At 35.6% G+C, this 15,294-nt stretch overlaps 1 protein-coding gene across 1 annotated transcript; it reads right to left on the bottom strand.

Annotated features, from left to right (window-relative positions):
* Positions 1-904: 904 nt before the first annotated feature.
* On the bottom strand, positions 905-14,569 carry agxt2 (alanine--glyoxylate aminotransferase 2). Its single transcript, XM_028026451.1, has 14 exons — positions 14,365-14,569; positions 10,823-10,911; positions 10,356-10,546; positions 10,133-10,256; positions 9,953-10,047; positions 9,621-9,714; positions 8,164-8,257; positions 7,454-7,554; positions 7,126-7,218; positions 5,557-5,689; positions 4,550-4,638; positions 4,297-4,446; positions 3,557-3,655; positions 905-1,778 (listed from the first exon to the last, which is right to left on the bottom strand). Exons 1-14 carry the CDS (start codon positions 14,462-14,464, stop codon positions 1,677-1,679), a joined length of 1,554 nt encoding a protein of 517 aa, XP_027882252.1. The 5' UTR covers positions 14,465-14,569; the 3' UTR covers positions 905-1,676.
* Between the last annotated feature and the right edge of the window lie 725 nt (positions 14,570-15,294).

Raw genomic sequence — 15,294 nt, 5'->3', positions numbered from 1 at the left:
CTAACACAAATTATCAGGAAACTTCAGATCTTCAAAGATCCACTGTTTAAGCTTTAACATGGTTTATTCTCTGTATGTAATTTATACTCTCTTGGTGCATTTTAGGTTTGAAGTAAATTACTTTTTTGAAGTTTACTTCACCCTGTACAAAAACACATTTATTCTCTACCTTAGAAGTCATTAACATAACTTCTAAGGTATAGAAGTTATAACTTTTAAAACATAACTTCTAACTACTTTACTTTACAGATAGATAGATGGATTACAGTAAACTGTTCTGTATCCAAATTATTTAGAGCACTGGTAAAATGTACAGGGCATTAACACATTTCCACATTTTGTCATGTTACAAATAATGAAGTATACAAATAATGAGGCATACAAAAAAATCAAGTTTAATTGGGATTTTACAAAATAGACACACATAAACATATAATCAAACAACTGCCAATTTCTCAAATTTTTCAATCCAGTTCAGATTGGTCCTGGGGTATGATCAGAAATATTATTATTGTCCTTTGTTAATGTGTCATGTGACACTTCTTTCATTACCTTGAACTAGTGGCTATGAATTAGTCTATCATTCCGTTTGCATCATTATTTTTAAAAAGACAGACATTCAGGACTGATAAACACTTCAAAACATAAGTATAATGCTGCTTCCAACTAAATTGTATTTAAAGGTGGACTCGTGTGTAAATGCTATTCAGTGTTTTTTTTTAATTATCCATGTTCAATGGTATCTTTTCTGTTTTTCTTACCTTACGGTCTGAAATTAAAATTGATTTTTGTAGGGGGTTTTTTAATAATATACACATCACAGAACAGGTATTACTTTTCAAAGGGTTATTATGAAACAAAACTTGAAATAAAAATAAAAACCAAAATGATTATTCAGCCCTTGAATCATTTTTACACCCTCCATTTTGTGAAAGAATTTTACAATAACACTCCCATTTTTCCCAGTGAGGTTACTGTTAATTGTGTCCTTCTCCAATGTAACTTATTGACTTGATGCACATACTGCATATCTTTTAAGTGACATTTTAAATGCTCCAAAAGATCTCCAGTACAAGTAACCAGACACTAAAACAAGTTTTCCACAAGAATCTGGTTTAACCAGATTCCATTTTGACAATCTAATTAAAAACTGTCTGCAAAGGATGTGCTGCTGCAATATTTGAATTGTATTCTTGATACAACCAAAATAATTTTTTTGCACCAATCTTAGATTATTTGAATAAAATCTCATTTATTAATAATGCAAAGATACAGTACATTGTGTTATCTAAAGAAATCGAATTGATCACAAATGAAAATTGTTAAAATAAAAAAAATTGTAAACTAATCCGATTTAAAGCCAGAGTCTTTATTCTAAATTTATTTTTTGACATTTAGTATGACAGATTCAACAAAAGACTTTATTGAAAGCAGAATGTACAGAATGTATAGTCAGTGAAAAATATACTTATATGTTTAGTACAGAACATTTAGTGTATTAAGAGCTTAACAGTAGCTTTTAAAATGTTCCTGTTTTAGTGGCTACAAAATTTAGAAGTACCAAAGAGTAATATTTGAACCATTATTAAGGATAAAAACATTATTCGCTTTTTTAGTTTTTTTTTTTTTTGTGGTTCTGGGCTCGCCTCTGAGTCATCTGACCTTTTATCAAACTTTCATCTTTTCTCCATGTAGTTGTGGACGGATTTGTTAAAAACCGCCAGGAAGAAATCTGCATCTTCCTTTGTGATGCACATGGGGGGTTTGATGCGGAAGATCTTCAACAGAACAACAAATACATAAGTAAATACAACAAATATTCGTACCTGTGCAAAAATACAGACAATTACAGACAGAAAATGACAAATAATGCAGTGCTCTGACTGAAGTAGTGATTCAAAGGGATTTCTTCTGGTTCTGTGTTTTAACTGAGAAAATAAAACATAGTCATTTGGAATGTAATGTTTCTCCTTCTCAGTTTGTCCTTCATCTTGTGACACTTTGGTTTTGTGTTTTTGGATCAATCTGGTTTTTGTTTGGGGATCTGTCTCTCCTTGAACACTGTGCACCTTTTTGTTGGTTTCTGGATTCAGTCTCATTTTGGGTTGTGAACTGTTCCTGGTTTGTGTATAGAGTCACGGTTTATTTTAAAGCCACTTACATTTGGTCCTCTAATCTTTGTAACCTTTGGAACATACATACCAGATAAATAAAGGCTTGCTAATCTGTAAAAAGATCCTTTGTGTTGATAATTGAGGTTTTTGCATTTGTATAATAACTAGGGGTGCCCATTTAGACTGCCCGGCCAAAAAAAAGCTCATATGCTAATATTACATTGGATCGCCTTTGGTTTTGATACATCATACATTTGCTTTGGCATTGTTTTGATAAGCATCTGCGATGTCACAATATTTATTTCCATCCAGTGTTGCTTTAAATTTTCACATTTTAAATGTCAACACTTTTGACCTTTCTTAAACAGACTAGCATCTTTTCCACAACCGCAGGACGTGTCTTTCCACGTGGTTGTTTAAGAAATGAGAAGCTACTTGTTGCATCAGCTGGGCTCAAATAACTTGCTGCCAGCTAGAAGACAGGTCGTTCAAGCAGTAACTATCCAATAGGAAGCTTATGATTATTTGCTCAGTTAAATTCAGGTGGTTGCTTTTTTTAGGCAAGGAAGTGTTTAACCTTTTTTGTATTTTTATTGCGCTCATTTTCCCAGGGCTCTGTGTATTCATTCTGTTTATTAATTAGCTTCTTTCAGCATCTCCTGTCCCCACCTGCATCACAGCTGCCATGTCTTCTGTAATTTAACTGATCTGTGAAGCTTTCCAATAGTCACTCTTCCTCATACAGTTGTTTTCCTCGTCCTTTGCTTGAATTTACTGCTTTTTTGCCTTGTCCCTGGTTCCCCCTGAGCTTTTCCGTCTGTACTTCAGTTCAACAAGTTCCTGACCAATAATGAAAAACCTATCTGTAGCTACTCCACCATCCTCCATTTGGTTTCTCCAAACAACTTTTAAAATAGCATAGCCTCTTCATGTTATATACCATGTCTAACCTCACTTACATCTTTGGGAGAGCATTAAGATAAGAGCAAAGAAACAGATGACATATAAACAATAAAAGAAGGGTTTTATCTGGCATTTAAGATGCCAGATAAAATGCCGTTTTTAAAATGGCATTTAAAAACGGCATTTTTAAATGGCAATTTATGATTTGTCAGACTTTTCTTGTTTCACTAATCTCTTTTCTTTTGACATTTGTTTTTTAAAATTATTATTATTGATCTTAAATGCATTGAAATACATTGGAATATATATATTTTATTTCGAAACTCAATAAAACTTAATATTTCAAACATTTCTGGACATGTTCAATATCAAGGCATAAAAAATCAGCCTAATGTAAAGTATGTCTGAAAAGCTAATATGGAAATTAATCCTTGATATTAGTGTGACTAAATCAATAAATTAAAGGATGTTAAGCCTTGATCTTTAGCATATACTCCATGCAATTTACTTAATTTTTATGTGAGCAGGATTCACGTTACCTGTCCATAAACTCCTCCTTTGCCTATGAGGACTCCCATATCTTTCACATCCTCAAAGATCTCGGCGAAGTCTTCAGGAGGCAGTGGATCTCTGCTGGTCTGGAAATAGAAGAAAAGATAACTTTGAATAGAAGAAGTAGTCCTCAGATATCTACAGTTCAGCCCACAATTATTCATACACCTGGAAATTTAGGTTTAAAGTTATATTTCAATTTTACCAACATGATTCTCTAACTGAAAATAACACGCATTTTTTTAGAGGTCAGAGTCCTGACTTAAGCCTGACAGAAAATCTGTGGAGATGGTTTAGATTAGGGTGATGTCAAGGACAGAGGACTAAACATTATGTAGAAAATCTAAAGCAACATCTCAAGACATCAGCCAGTAAGTTCAAATTTGTCCTCCTAATAGATATGAATGAAAGCATACCGCCAAATTACAGCCATCACAGAGTCAACACACTGGAAGTTTTCAGAGTTTTTGCTGTCTTGTCTGTAGCAACAGGTTTAAAAATGATAATAGCAACAAACTATTATAACCAAAATGTTTCCTATTAAGAAGAGCTACTGTTAGAGAGCATTCACCGCAGATTGGTTCGCTCGGTTCACAAATACAGACGACGAACATTGCAGCCAGCTGGGACACAGCTGAACCCTGCCCCCAGGACGCATTGTGCAGAAACACGTGTTATACAAACATGGGAGAAGAGGTGAGAGTCTCTTCTGTCATACACTCAGTACCTTGTCTTTGACCATTTCCACACCGATCTGAAGCCCTTTTCCACGGACGTCGCCAATGATTTCATACTTGTCTCGAAGTTTCGCCAGCTCTGTCATCAGATAGGTGCCCACATCAAGACTGTTCTTCTGTGTGCCGTCCTCTATGATTGTCTGTATGAGAAAACGCAATCGGGAATCAGAGAGAGCTGCGTGCTCCAGAGAATTTGAAGATACCTTCTTTCCAAGTCAATCTTGTTGACAGGAAATTACTCACCTCAAGCACTGCTGAAGCAACGGCACAGGCCACAGGATTTCCACCAAAGGTGTTAAAATGCACTCCCTTGGTAAAAGAATTAGCAATTTCTGGAGGGAAATAAAACATAAATTAACAAGCTCACACCTTTAGCCACTTCAGGTTCTACTTGATGTCAAGCATTCAGCACACTAAGCGAAAAGTATTTTTAAAAAAACCCATTTTTTTATGTTGGCTTTTGTTCCTGCTCCATTTGTTTCTTGGAAAAATCAAACATTTTGGAACAGCTGGAGGGTCTTTAAGTATGCAGAAGTTTAATTATTAACCAAGTGCCATGGAAACTAGCTTTCACAACAAATAACACAAGAAGCAACATGTGATGTGCTACCAGAAATAAGATGTGCTTGTGATTATTTTGGAAGTGTGAAGTAAATCCTGACGGCAATCAGCAAACAAGGCTACATAGATTAAAACATGGAGAGTGAAATCGATGAACCACTGAGGTGAGGGTCCAGGCAGCTTACTTCTCCAGCCCGATTTAATATAATTTTTTTTTTTTTCTTTTTTTGCGAGAGATTACTGAAGTCAATAAGTCTGGCAGGTTGCTAATAATGCTCCATTAATAAGGATGATATCGAAAATCTTTAATGGCTCTATGTTTTTCTCTTTATAACTCAAGTTCTGTGACAGCATATTCTTCATCATTCACAACAATTCCTCTTCCATCTATAGACAATAGACTTACTAATGTTGCAAGTAACAAACTGGAAGTGTAAAGTGTATTTTACTGCCAGAAATAAGGCATGATTTCTGCTCTATATGTCAAATAGAACTGCTGCAGTTATTTTGACTGTAATATATAGAAATAAATCTACGAGTGTTTAAACTAAATAGATGTGTATGATTTACTGTCTCAGGCAACAAACAAAATCTGTGAATCCTCATAATGTTAAAAAAAAAAAACAATGATAACTTAAGATCACCCCTTGCTGTTGATAAATGATAAATGTATACATATATTTTCTCACCTGGTGTTGTAACAACAGCTCCCATAGGGAATCCATTACCAATGCCCTTTGCCATTGTAACCATGTCAGGGATGACATCATGTCCTTGGAAACCCCAGAAGTGGCTTCCAGTTCGTCCAAATCCAGTTTGAACCTGCCACGGTGCAGTAAGAGACAATATGGGGATTCATCAGCACCTTGCAATGTGGTGATTGCTTTTGATGATTCCTTCCTCCCAGGTACATAACAGTGTTGTCAATGAGTAATTTACCCACGTATGCAGATACATGCCATTTCCATTTTAATGTCTTTTCTTCGACAAGCAGAAGGAAAACTCCACCCAAACAGTAATTTTCTTTATTATTAGCAGTAGGTAATTAGCTTTGCTCTAGTTATTTTTCTAACTGAAATGCAAAATGGACTTTATCGAATAATCAAACACAGTAGTTGATTCTGAAATAAAAGCACAGAATATATCAAACTGAGCTTAGCTCTAATGTGTGACTTATCAATTGATACAGTTTTCCAGGTGTAGCACATATTTATGCCTCTGATTTTCAGACAGAGATAACCGGGGTAAATACAAACGTTTGCAAATGATGATTTTATCTATGAAGGCAAAGTGTTCAACCGCCCTTGTACAATAATGAATTGCATTTAACTTAATTTCTTTCTAGAGTTGAGCTTAATTCACAAACCACGCCAGAACTTGTAAGTACAGCCAGCACAGTATTCTTTGTCAGAATTGTTCATAAACCTACAGAAAATCAGTTAATCTCATGTCACATGTAGCTCAATGTGGGTAAAACATACTGTATCTCTCTGTTTTTCTGGATGAGTTACCGTTGTCTCAGGAGAATTGTAAGCCTTCAGTTTATGACCTGAAGCTGAAGGGAACATGCTTTATGCAGTCAGACAATAACCTGAAGCACGCCAGCTTTGAATGGCTAACAAAAAAAAAACGAAATTATTTTGGAGTGGCCTTCTCAAAGTCCGCTGTAACGGAGATACGGAGGCACAAAATTAAACTTTCTTTCATGCTCGAGAGCTTTCGGATGTGACTGAATTGCAGCAATTATTCAAAGCATGGAGGGCCAAAGTTTCTCCTCGGTGGCATAAAACATTCATTGCCAGTTATTACAAATAGATGGAGGCAAAACCAGTTTTCAGGTTAAAAAGAAATTGTCCTTTCAGTTGGTTTGCATGTTTTTTTCTCTTTTTCTTTTTCTTCACCATTTGAAAACCACATTTTGTATTTACTCAGGGTATAAGGTAAAAATAAGTTTTATCTGAAACATTATTTTTCACAATATAATTACAGTTTCATTAATTATATATGTGTATATAATTACACATTATAATTATGATGTTTTATGATAATAATGAAATTATAACTGAATTTCATTCAGTTACATGAATGACATTTCATGATGTTAAACCCTTAAAAAAATTTTATTGGCTGTATAAAACTTTTGGTAATGCCATTCTACAGAAGTGACCGTGCAGATGATGAAAAACCTCAAACGTTTACTGATACTCTTAATAGCTTTTGATTTTTAAATAAAATATATATACATATATATAACAGACCTCATCAGCAATGCAGATCCCTCCTCTCTCTCTTACAAGCTTGAAAGCGTCCTTGAGGTAGTTTTTAGGATACTGAACAGCTCCTCCAACTCCCTAAATGAACCAGACATATTTGCAAAAACATGGAACATATAAGTGGAAAAAGATAGAAGAATTATATCAGAAATGTCTTAATTTTTGATAAATATATTTAATCACCATGCATGTTTATCTACCTATACATTAAAGTATAGGTGACTAAATTATTTAAAACTACTGGAAAAAAACACTTTGATATGAGCATTATTTCTAATATCATCACTGTATGGTTTCTTGAAACGTAAAACACCTGAATAGGTTCTGCGAAGAAAGCAGCAATTCTAGGAGGGACGCTTGTAGCTAATGTCTCTTTAAGTTGTCTGATGTATTGCTCATTCGCTGCGCAGTGACCTGTATAATAAAAACATAGAAAAATGCTGAGCGGTCATGTAACAGGATAGAAACAACTAGAACACGTTCAACGTCTCTCCCACCTGATTGGAACTGTTTTACTTTAGTCCCAGAGAACAGATTATTTTAAAAAGAATATTTCTTAAAATTAGTTTTTCTCTGACGTATTTTCTACAACCGCGTCTAAAAGTCACAGTAGATGCCTCGTGTCAGAATGAACCTTGCAAAGAGACAAACTTTTCACCCTGGTTAAAAATAAGCCAATGATCAACAGGAGGAGACTTTGAACTTTACTCTGCTCATTCAGCACTTATTTTCGTCTCCTCACATCTCATTTTTAGGAGTTCAGCATTTTTACTTTTACAAGTTTCATTTATTAAATTGAAGATATTTTAGACTGGCTTGAACAATAAGTAAGAACTGCTAACAACATAGCATAATAATGTCTGGTGCCATTGGGAGTTGTACAAATATGAAAAGGCTAAGCAAACACTCTAGATCCAAAACATCAGACATTATTTTTTTTTAACAAAACATGGGTGGATGATATTATATGATTTCTTTTTCCTGTTAATGAGACCTGAGTCTTGTGTGGCCATGTCTGTGTACCTTGAGCACAGCTACAGTCTCTGGTAGTCTGCACAGGTGAGTCCCTGCAGTGCCTTCCTCCCCAAGGACCTCTGAACACATCCGGACACATCGTCTGTTTAATTGGCAGAAAACAACACAGCTGGGTTGAAGTGACAAAAACAGAAATTCTTACATAACAAAGCAGCAGAAAAAAATGTTTTAACTAGAAAACTGCAAGAGTATTAATTAGGTCAATATTCTGAATGCTGCAATTGTGCAATAAATAACAAACAAATATTAAATGTGAAATGCAATTATATTCATTAATGTTTAACATATTTGAATAACAAAAGCTGAAATAAATGTAAAGCACATCTTTGTGAGCACATCTCAGTACATTAAAAACTTTCCAGGGCTGCTTTGTTTCTTCAAGACATGGACAAAATGACATAATTTAGCAACTATGTATACTGCTTTTGTTCCAGAATATCCTGAAGGACAGTAGCCATCACTTCTTGATATTCAGCTCACCTGATTTGGGTTATGAAACACGATAGGGATCTAAAACTAAGAATTAAGTCCACCTCTGAATGTTACCAAAAATAAATGAAGGTTTTGGAGTGGCTTCAATTGAAAAACAATGCTTGCAAAATCCCTAAAATGTGTCTGTTTCAGAAAATGCTTCCAAAGAAGAGTTTGCCACAAATCCTCTTCCGTAATGTAAAATACTTGTCACCAGTAACTGCTTGCCAGTGTGGCACAGTTTTTTTGTTTGTTTGTTTTTTGCCAGTTGTTTGTTGATTCTTGCATTGTGTGTGAATTGTGAGACAGTTATTTTTTGTTTTTGGGCATGTGCACTGACTGATGGCACCTTTTGAATTTCGTTGTTCTTGTGACAATGACAATAAAGATTTATCTTATCTTGTCTTATCTTATCTTATCTACAACTAGTTCTTATGCCCTATAAACATGCTGGTTAGCTTTTAACATAGAGCCAATTTCTTTAATAGCATTTTCTATTTTCGTAGGTTTTCATTGTCTGATAATAAAAGGTGTTTCAAACAAAGTGTTTAAAGAAAGACATTTTCAAACACTGTGCCCCACTGTGTGAAATAAATGGGTATTTTTCACTTTTTCAATTGAATTACTGAAATAAATAAACTTGTCAATGTATGGAGATGTACCTATTTATCATTTCTATTTCATGGACGAGACTAAATGAAATCCTGTACCACACCAGCATGTTTCAGTTAGGCACTGACGTTCCCACACTTTAGCTCTCTACAAGAATAGCAACTTGAAATGATTCCTTGCCAACGCTATTTTATCAACTTATATTAGAGGGTATGTTGTTTACAATGAAACAATACAGTCTTATTAAAACATAAAGGTGTACAATAAATACACTATCACAAATCATGAAAGCATTGCCACAGGAGGGACAGAACCGTGAATGCATGACTGCTTTTCTTTAGACATACTGCTGTTCTACATACATTTGTACAACCTAAACCGTTGGCAACAGGGTATTTGTATGCTGCATTGGATGTCAGACCCATGGCCATCGGGCTGCCACCATGATATGATCCTCTGAAAAACACACAACAACTATGAGCACTTTGTACATGTTTATCTCAAGGAAATATTATTGTTAATTTAGCAATCCTCACAGACAAGAAACAAAATGAGAAAAATGTCTCCTTGCTCTCTTCCAATTTGGTGCAAATATGTTAAACGTTTTTAAGAATTCCTTGGCAATATCTTTCTTTTTTTTTTACCATTGGATATTTCTATTCTAACAAAATGTAGAAAAAAGAAAATGTTGGACCTGAGAGTGATTATGTCAAAATTTCCAGTGTAGAGACGAGCCATGAACATCGCAAGGTCGTTTGCTTCAGAGCCGCTGTTTGTCAGAAAAACCACCTGCCCAAGGAAATAGACCAGCGTACATTTTAACTACAGCATAAATATACATACCCACGACTAGTCTAAAAATACACCACCCTACCTTAAGAGGATCAGGCAAATAGGAGGCAAGTTTCTCGCAGTACTCTTGGAGAGTAGGGTAGACGTAAATTAAAGTAGTATGCCAAAGTTTTTTCAGCTGTTTTTCAGCAGCAGCAGTTACTTTCCTACACACACAGACATCAACAATTAGCTATAAATACACTGAAAAGTGAACAAACAAAAACATAATTCCTGCTTCACATAAACACACAAAAGGACCTTACGGGTGGCAGTGGCCCACACTGACAGTGGCCACACCAGCAAACAGATCCAGATATCTGGTCCCATCCACATCCCACAGATACTGCATGTACCCCTGATGGATGAACACTGGTTTCTTGTAGTATGTAACTTTCATGGTCATGGGGTTGCAGTTCTGTTTGCGGATCTCTATCATTCTTGCTTTTGACATTCCCTGGAGAGGCACATGGTGTAAATATTGTGTAGAAATATTGTATTTCATTTTATTTGATTTGTTCTTGGATTTTTCAAAGCACAAGACAGTGTGTGCATATCAGTGGCACTTGAGACTGGAGGTGTGAATGAAACATCTTTTTGTTTTTCCATGAAACGATTTAGTCATTTAGACAGTTAACTTAATTCTTCCATAATACAAGACAGAACTTGTCTTTCAACCTTAGATCAAAGTCTAAGGTTGATCTACTGTGTGTCTACAGATTTTGGCTCGTACCTTATATTCCTCTGGAGTGAAACTGCAAGAAGGCATCTCTGGTATATCTGTGCGAGAGAATCTCAAGTCTGATTTCTGACATGATGCACCTGTAAAATAAAAGTTAATGAACTTAATATATTCTATTAAGTTACAACCACAAACTACAATGTATACTATTGTGGTTTTGCAATATGGGGGATATGGATGAAAAAGGATTTCATGTCAGTCAATATTGATAATTATTTATTTGGTTTTTTGTTTGAAATACTGGCAAACTGGTGATGTGGTCTTTCCTGTTTTATCCACAGTTTCTTCTCAAAGTGTTGTACAGATTTTCTCCCTTTATTTCTTGGCTTTTCTCTTTTTTTCATTAGATGTGAGGCATGATGGTGCAACCTTAAACTGCTGCTGCATAAGTTACTCAATAGGTTGTTGCTTGCTTACCAAAGAGTGAGTCAGGGAGTTGTTGCCACCTTGTTTAGCTGTCCCTGAGAGGTAGAGGATTACAGCCTCTATTCTGCCTACATCTCCCAAAATGCTGTGCAGTTTTTGATAGAGTTCAGTGAAATAATGAAACATTGCATTGGACGTATTTTCTACAGATACTAATAATCATATGCATATCACATGTTTTTTATTTATTGCCCAGCCCTAGTAATAAGCCAATACAAAGTAAGGAGGAAGGGAAAGAACATGTGGTTTCTAAAATGTTTTGAAAATAAAAATGTTTGATTTTTGGTTATTCAGTGCCAGAATGCCAGAATTGTGCAGTACCAGACAAATGCTTGTTTTAGGTCAACAAATTGTTCCAGTTGAGCTGTAGATCAACATTGGATTAAATGTTAGTAGGCTATGTTCAACTCAACATAGCGGCATAATTAGCTATTTTAGATAGAGGATGCACTCCCTTGATTTTAGGTGCGTACGATTGAATTTTTCAAAGTTGTATAAAGTACTGAAATCTCAGAGTCAAGTAAAAGTATAAGTACCTCTCCAAAATATGACTTTGGTAAAAGTCCAAGTCACTGACTGAAATGTTACTTGAGTTAAAGTCTTAAAGTATCTGAAACGTCTTGTACTTAAGTATGGAAATTACTGTAAAAATGGATGTACTCAAGTAATGTAATGAAAAGTACAAGTAAAAAGTAAAACAAAGCAAATGTAGTTTGAATGACATTTTTTATATTTTGGTAAACTTGTCAAATACACTTAAAATAATGTACCCAACCAAGTGCAGGCAAAATTAAACCTGCTAATAGATATACCTGCAGGCATCATTTAGTTAAGAAAATTAGGTGCTTTACCAATAGCACAAGGTTAACTTAACCTGCTTTACAACTGAACCAGCTTCTTAGTATACCCTCCAGCACAGAAAATACAAAGTTTTTGTAAGCCTTAAGTTTTCCCTTCAAGTAAGGTCAGTGCTGAAAATGAGAAAAATAAATAGTACAGAAAATGCGGCCAACATGAAGAAAAAGAGCTGTTACGATTACTCTTCTTCACAAATCAGTGAATCAGTCAATCCTACAGTCAGTAGGTGGTGCACACAACTGGTCATTATGCAAAAGAAAAAAAGAATTGGGAGGGAAATGCAGCTTATTGGCATCTCTGTAAACCTGGTTTTGATCTTGCATGCCTTTCCTATATTTGTTAAATTTAGTCTAAATTGCTATCGCTATGGCTTCTGTCCCCCCTTGAACAGAGGAGTCTAGGTAGCCTGATACAGTCAACATTAGGCCTAAGCTAAATACACCACGTATGGAACTGAAACAATGCCAAACAAAGTTCATTTATGGTCAACGTTTCACAATACAGTAGTGTCTAGTGACCAAGCTATAGTTACTGAAACAGGAGGATTATAACCATTTCATAAGACGTTACCTCGATGTGTTTCTTCAAGTTGGACGGGGAGTTTTTGTAAGATAGAATTTCCACATCTTCGGGCAGGAATAACATAAACTGCATGCGGTACGACGAATCTTTAACACCCACGAAAGAGTATATTGTGTTTAAATAAGGCCATGGGCTCTCATCACCAGCTGGTGGTTCAACTGGAGCCGTGTCCGACGTACGTAGTTGCAGTCGTTGTGGTCTCCGTCTCCTCCTCCATGTGGCTGCTGCTGATTGCGAGACTTGCTTTGTGTTTAATGGGAGAAGCGAAACAGGTGTATCCTATTGGTGGTGATGAACAAGCCCAGGCAAGTAGGCTACCGACTTTGTTCGGTAGCCTACTTGCTACTTGCTAATCAGTAGGTGGGGTCAAAACACTTTGCGTTTCTCTCTCTCGCTTTTTTGTAACGAGTAACTAAACCACACATTGAAAATGTATCGGAGTAAAAGTACGCAATTAAGTTCGGAAATATAGTGAAGTAAAAGTGAAAGTCATCAAAAATTTTCATACTCGAGGAAAGTATGAAGTACTCCAAAATATACTTAAGTAAAGTAGTGAAGTATTTTTACTTCGTTACTATACAACACTGGAATTTTTATCTGCTTATGATGACAGTCGAGTTCTAGTGGTTCAAATAACAAAAAGGATAAACACAGAGTAAAGCTTGACATGTGTGCTCTCTGCATAGTATAACATAAACTAGAAAATTCCTGAAGAATTTTAACCGGGGCCTGCCAAAGTGTGCCCGTCGGTTTGGACCCAGCGTTCTGATGCTAGAAATTAGCATCAATGCTAAAGAAAGCTGCAATGTAATCAATAGCATGTGGAGAATCACAAGAATGTTAAGTAAGCTGGACGTTCACCATTGAGTATGATAAAGTAAGTGTATCAGCTAAAATTAGCAAAAATGCTAATGTTAGCGTGATTGCTGTCAGTAGCATGTGGGATATCACTAGGATGTTTTCTATAATTGACTTACTCCATTCAGTATACTAAACATGGCTAATAAGTCAAATAAATAGCTAATAGCTTATTTAAGCTAAAATGCTAATGCTAATGAACTGCCTTGCTGTGCAAGGCAGTTCCCTAACCTGAGAGAAAAAGATAATGCAAAATAATATTATTGCACCGCCTGCGGCGGTGCATTAACCTGAGGGGCATATTGAGACTTTTATTTTGAAATTTGAAGTAAGCTTCATATTAAATGCCCACACTCTTCCATTGTGTAACAGTGCTTTGGATAAAAAAAGTCACATAAAGCCAAAAAGCGCAATTACATGATGTAAAAATTGGCAAGGCTTTTATTTTGAAATTTTTGTTAAGCTTCATTTCCAAGGTGCAAACTAATCCCATGTATAACAGTGATTGGATAAAATCAGTTATATAATGCTCAAAAGAGCCATTACCTGATGTAAAAATATTCAAGGCTTTTATTTTGAAATTTTCAGTATGCTTCATTTTAAAGTTCCAAACTAATCCAATGTGTAACAATGCTTTGGATAAAAAAGTCACATAAAGTACTGACTTCGCAAGTCAGTACTGCTCTCCCTATGCATTGCTATGGGCAGGCCCCAACAAGTATGGCATATTCTGTGAACAGCTGTCTGCACTGCAGCAACATTTACAAAGTAGTTCGATCCGGATTTGATAGGTTTCCACGTTAACTCACCGCTCGCCAGGTGGATTTTAGCCGAAAATTGGGGCCGATAGCCGGTATGTCCCGTAAAAACTGCCCACCGGCCACTCGCACAGGATACAACTTTCAGCATGTTGAACAGGCACCAGAGGATGTACTCCGTTCAACTTTGCGCAGACCACGGTACTTGTGTTTTTTGTTTGTTTTCTCTATCTCTCTTCACGGTAGGCGTAGACTGGCTCCGCTTCGCTACTGGTCCTTTCGTCTTCCAACTTACTGAGAGGTGTTGGCGTGCAGCAGAAAATCCTGTAAACCACCCAGGTTGGCCCCCATTCCCACTTGTTCATTGACATTATGCCTTGTGTCCCCCCCCATGCCCCACCCAACCCCGCCCCCCCATGGAATAAGACACGAATAAAAAAAATTATATTAGTTTAGTCACTATAAGGTATTAAGAAAATGCCTTCTTTCTGGACTATTAAAAGTCAAATGGATAGATGTTTAGGCTTCTTAAACCCAACAAGTAGACTCATGTAAAGACTTCACATTAAAAAAGTAATTACAAAAATATAAATTATAATAACTTACTTTTAACAAAACTTAAAATGAACAGTTCTCCACATCCATTTTTTTCTATATCAAACGTATAAAATCCAAACTGACATTATACACTGTATATCTTTTAGTTCAGGGTAAAGTATTGACACTTTACTATTTATTGTACATTCGCTTGACCTGCAAATGACACAAGTTAAGCTTATAGAGAATAACAGACATTTGTTACTTCATTAAATAGCTGACTCTGCAATGCATTTTCTCTGATTAATCTCACTCACTAAGAATAAGACTTGTATTTTAGAAATTGAATTAAGTGAGTAAATAATAATAACTATAAGAAACACTTTTCAATATCAAAATGTTTTTAAAAAAGGTGTTACGTCTGACTTAAACACACCAACAGTA

The sequence above is a fragment of the Xiphophorus couchianus genome, chromosome 8, assembly GCF_001444195.1.
Source record: "Xiphophorus couchianus chromosome 8, X_couchianus-1.0, whole genome shotgun sequence".
In the NCBI taxonomy this organism is placed as follows: domain Eukaryota; kingdom Metazoa; phylum Chordata; class Actinopteri; order Cyprinodontiformes; family Poeciliidae; genus Xiphophorus; species Xiphophorus couchianus.
Note: the sequence above shows the minus strand (reverse complement) of the source record. Positions and strands in the feature narration are given on the sequence as shown.

What these genes read in the sequence shown, in the direction of transcription:
- agxt2 (XM_028026451.1), bottom strand. Translation starts at nt 14,464, where the DNA reads ATGCTGAAAGTTGTATCCTGTGCGAGTGGCCGGTGGGCAGTTTTTACG. An exon ending in TCACTCCAGAGGAATATAAG is followed by an intron (nt 10,547 to 10,822) that starts GTACGAGCCAAA and finishes GTGCCTCTCCAG; the next exon opens with GGAATGTCAAAAGCAAGAAT. An exon ending in ACGGTTTAGGTTGTACAAAT is followed by an intron (nt 8,258 to 9,620) that starts GTATGTAGAACA and finishes CCAATTAAACAG; the next exon opens with ACGATGTGTCCGGATGTGTT.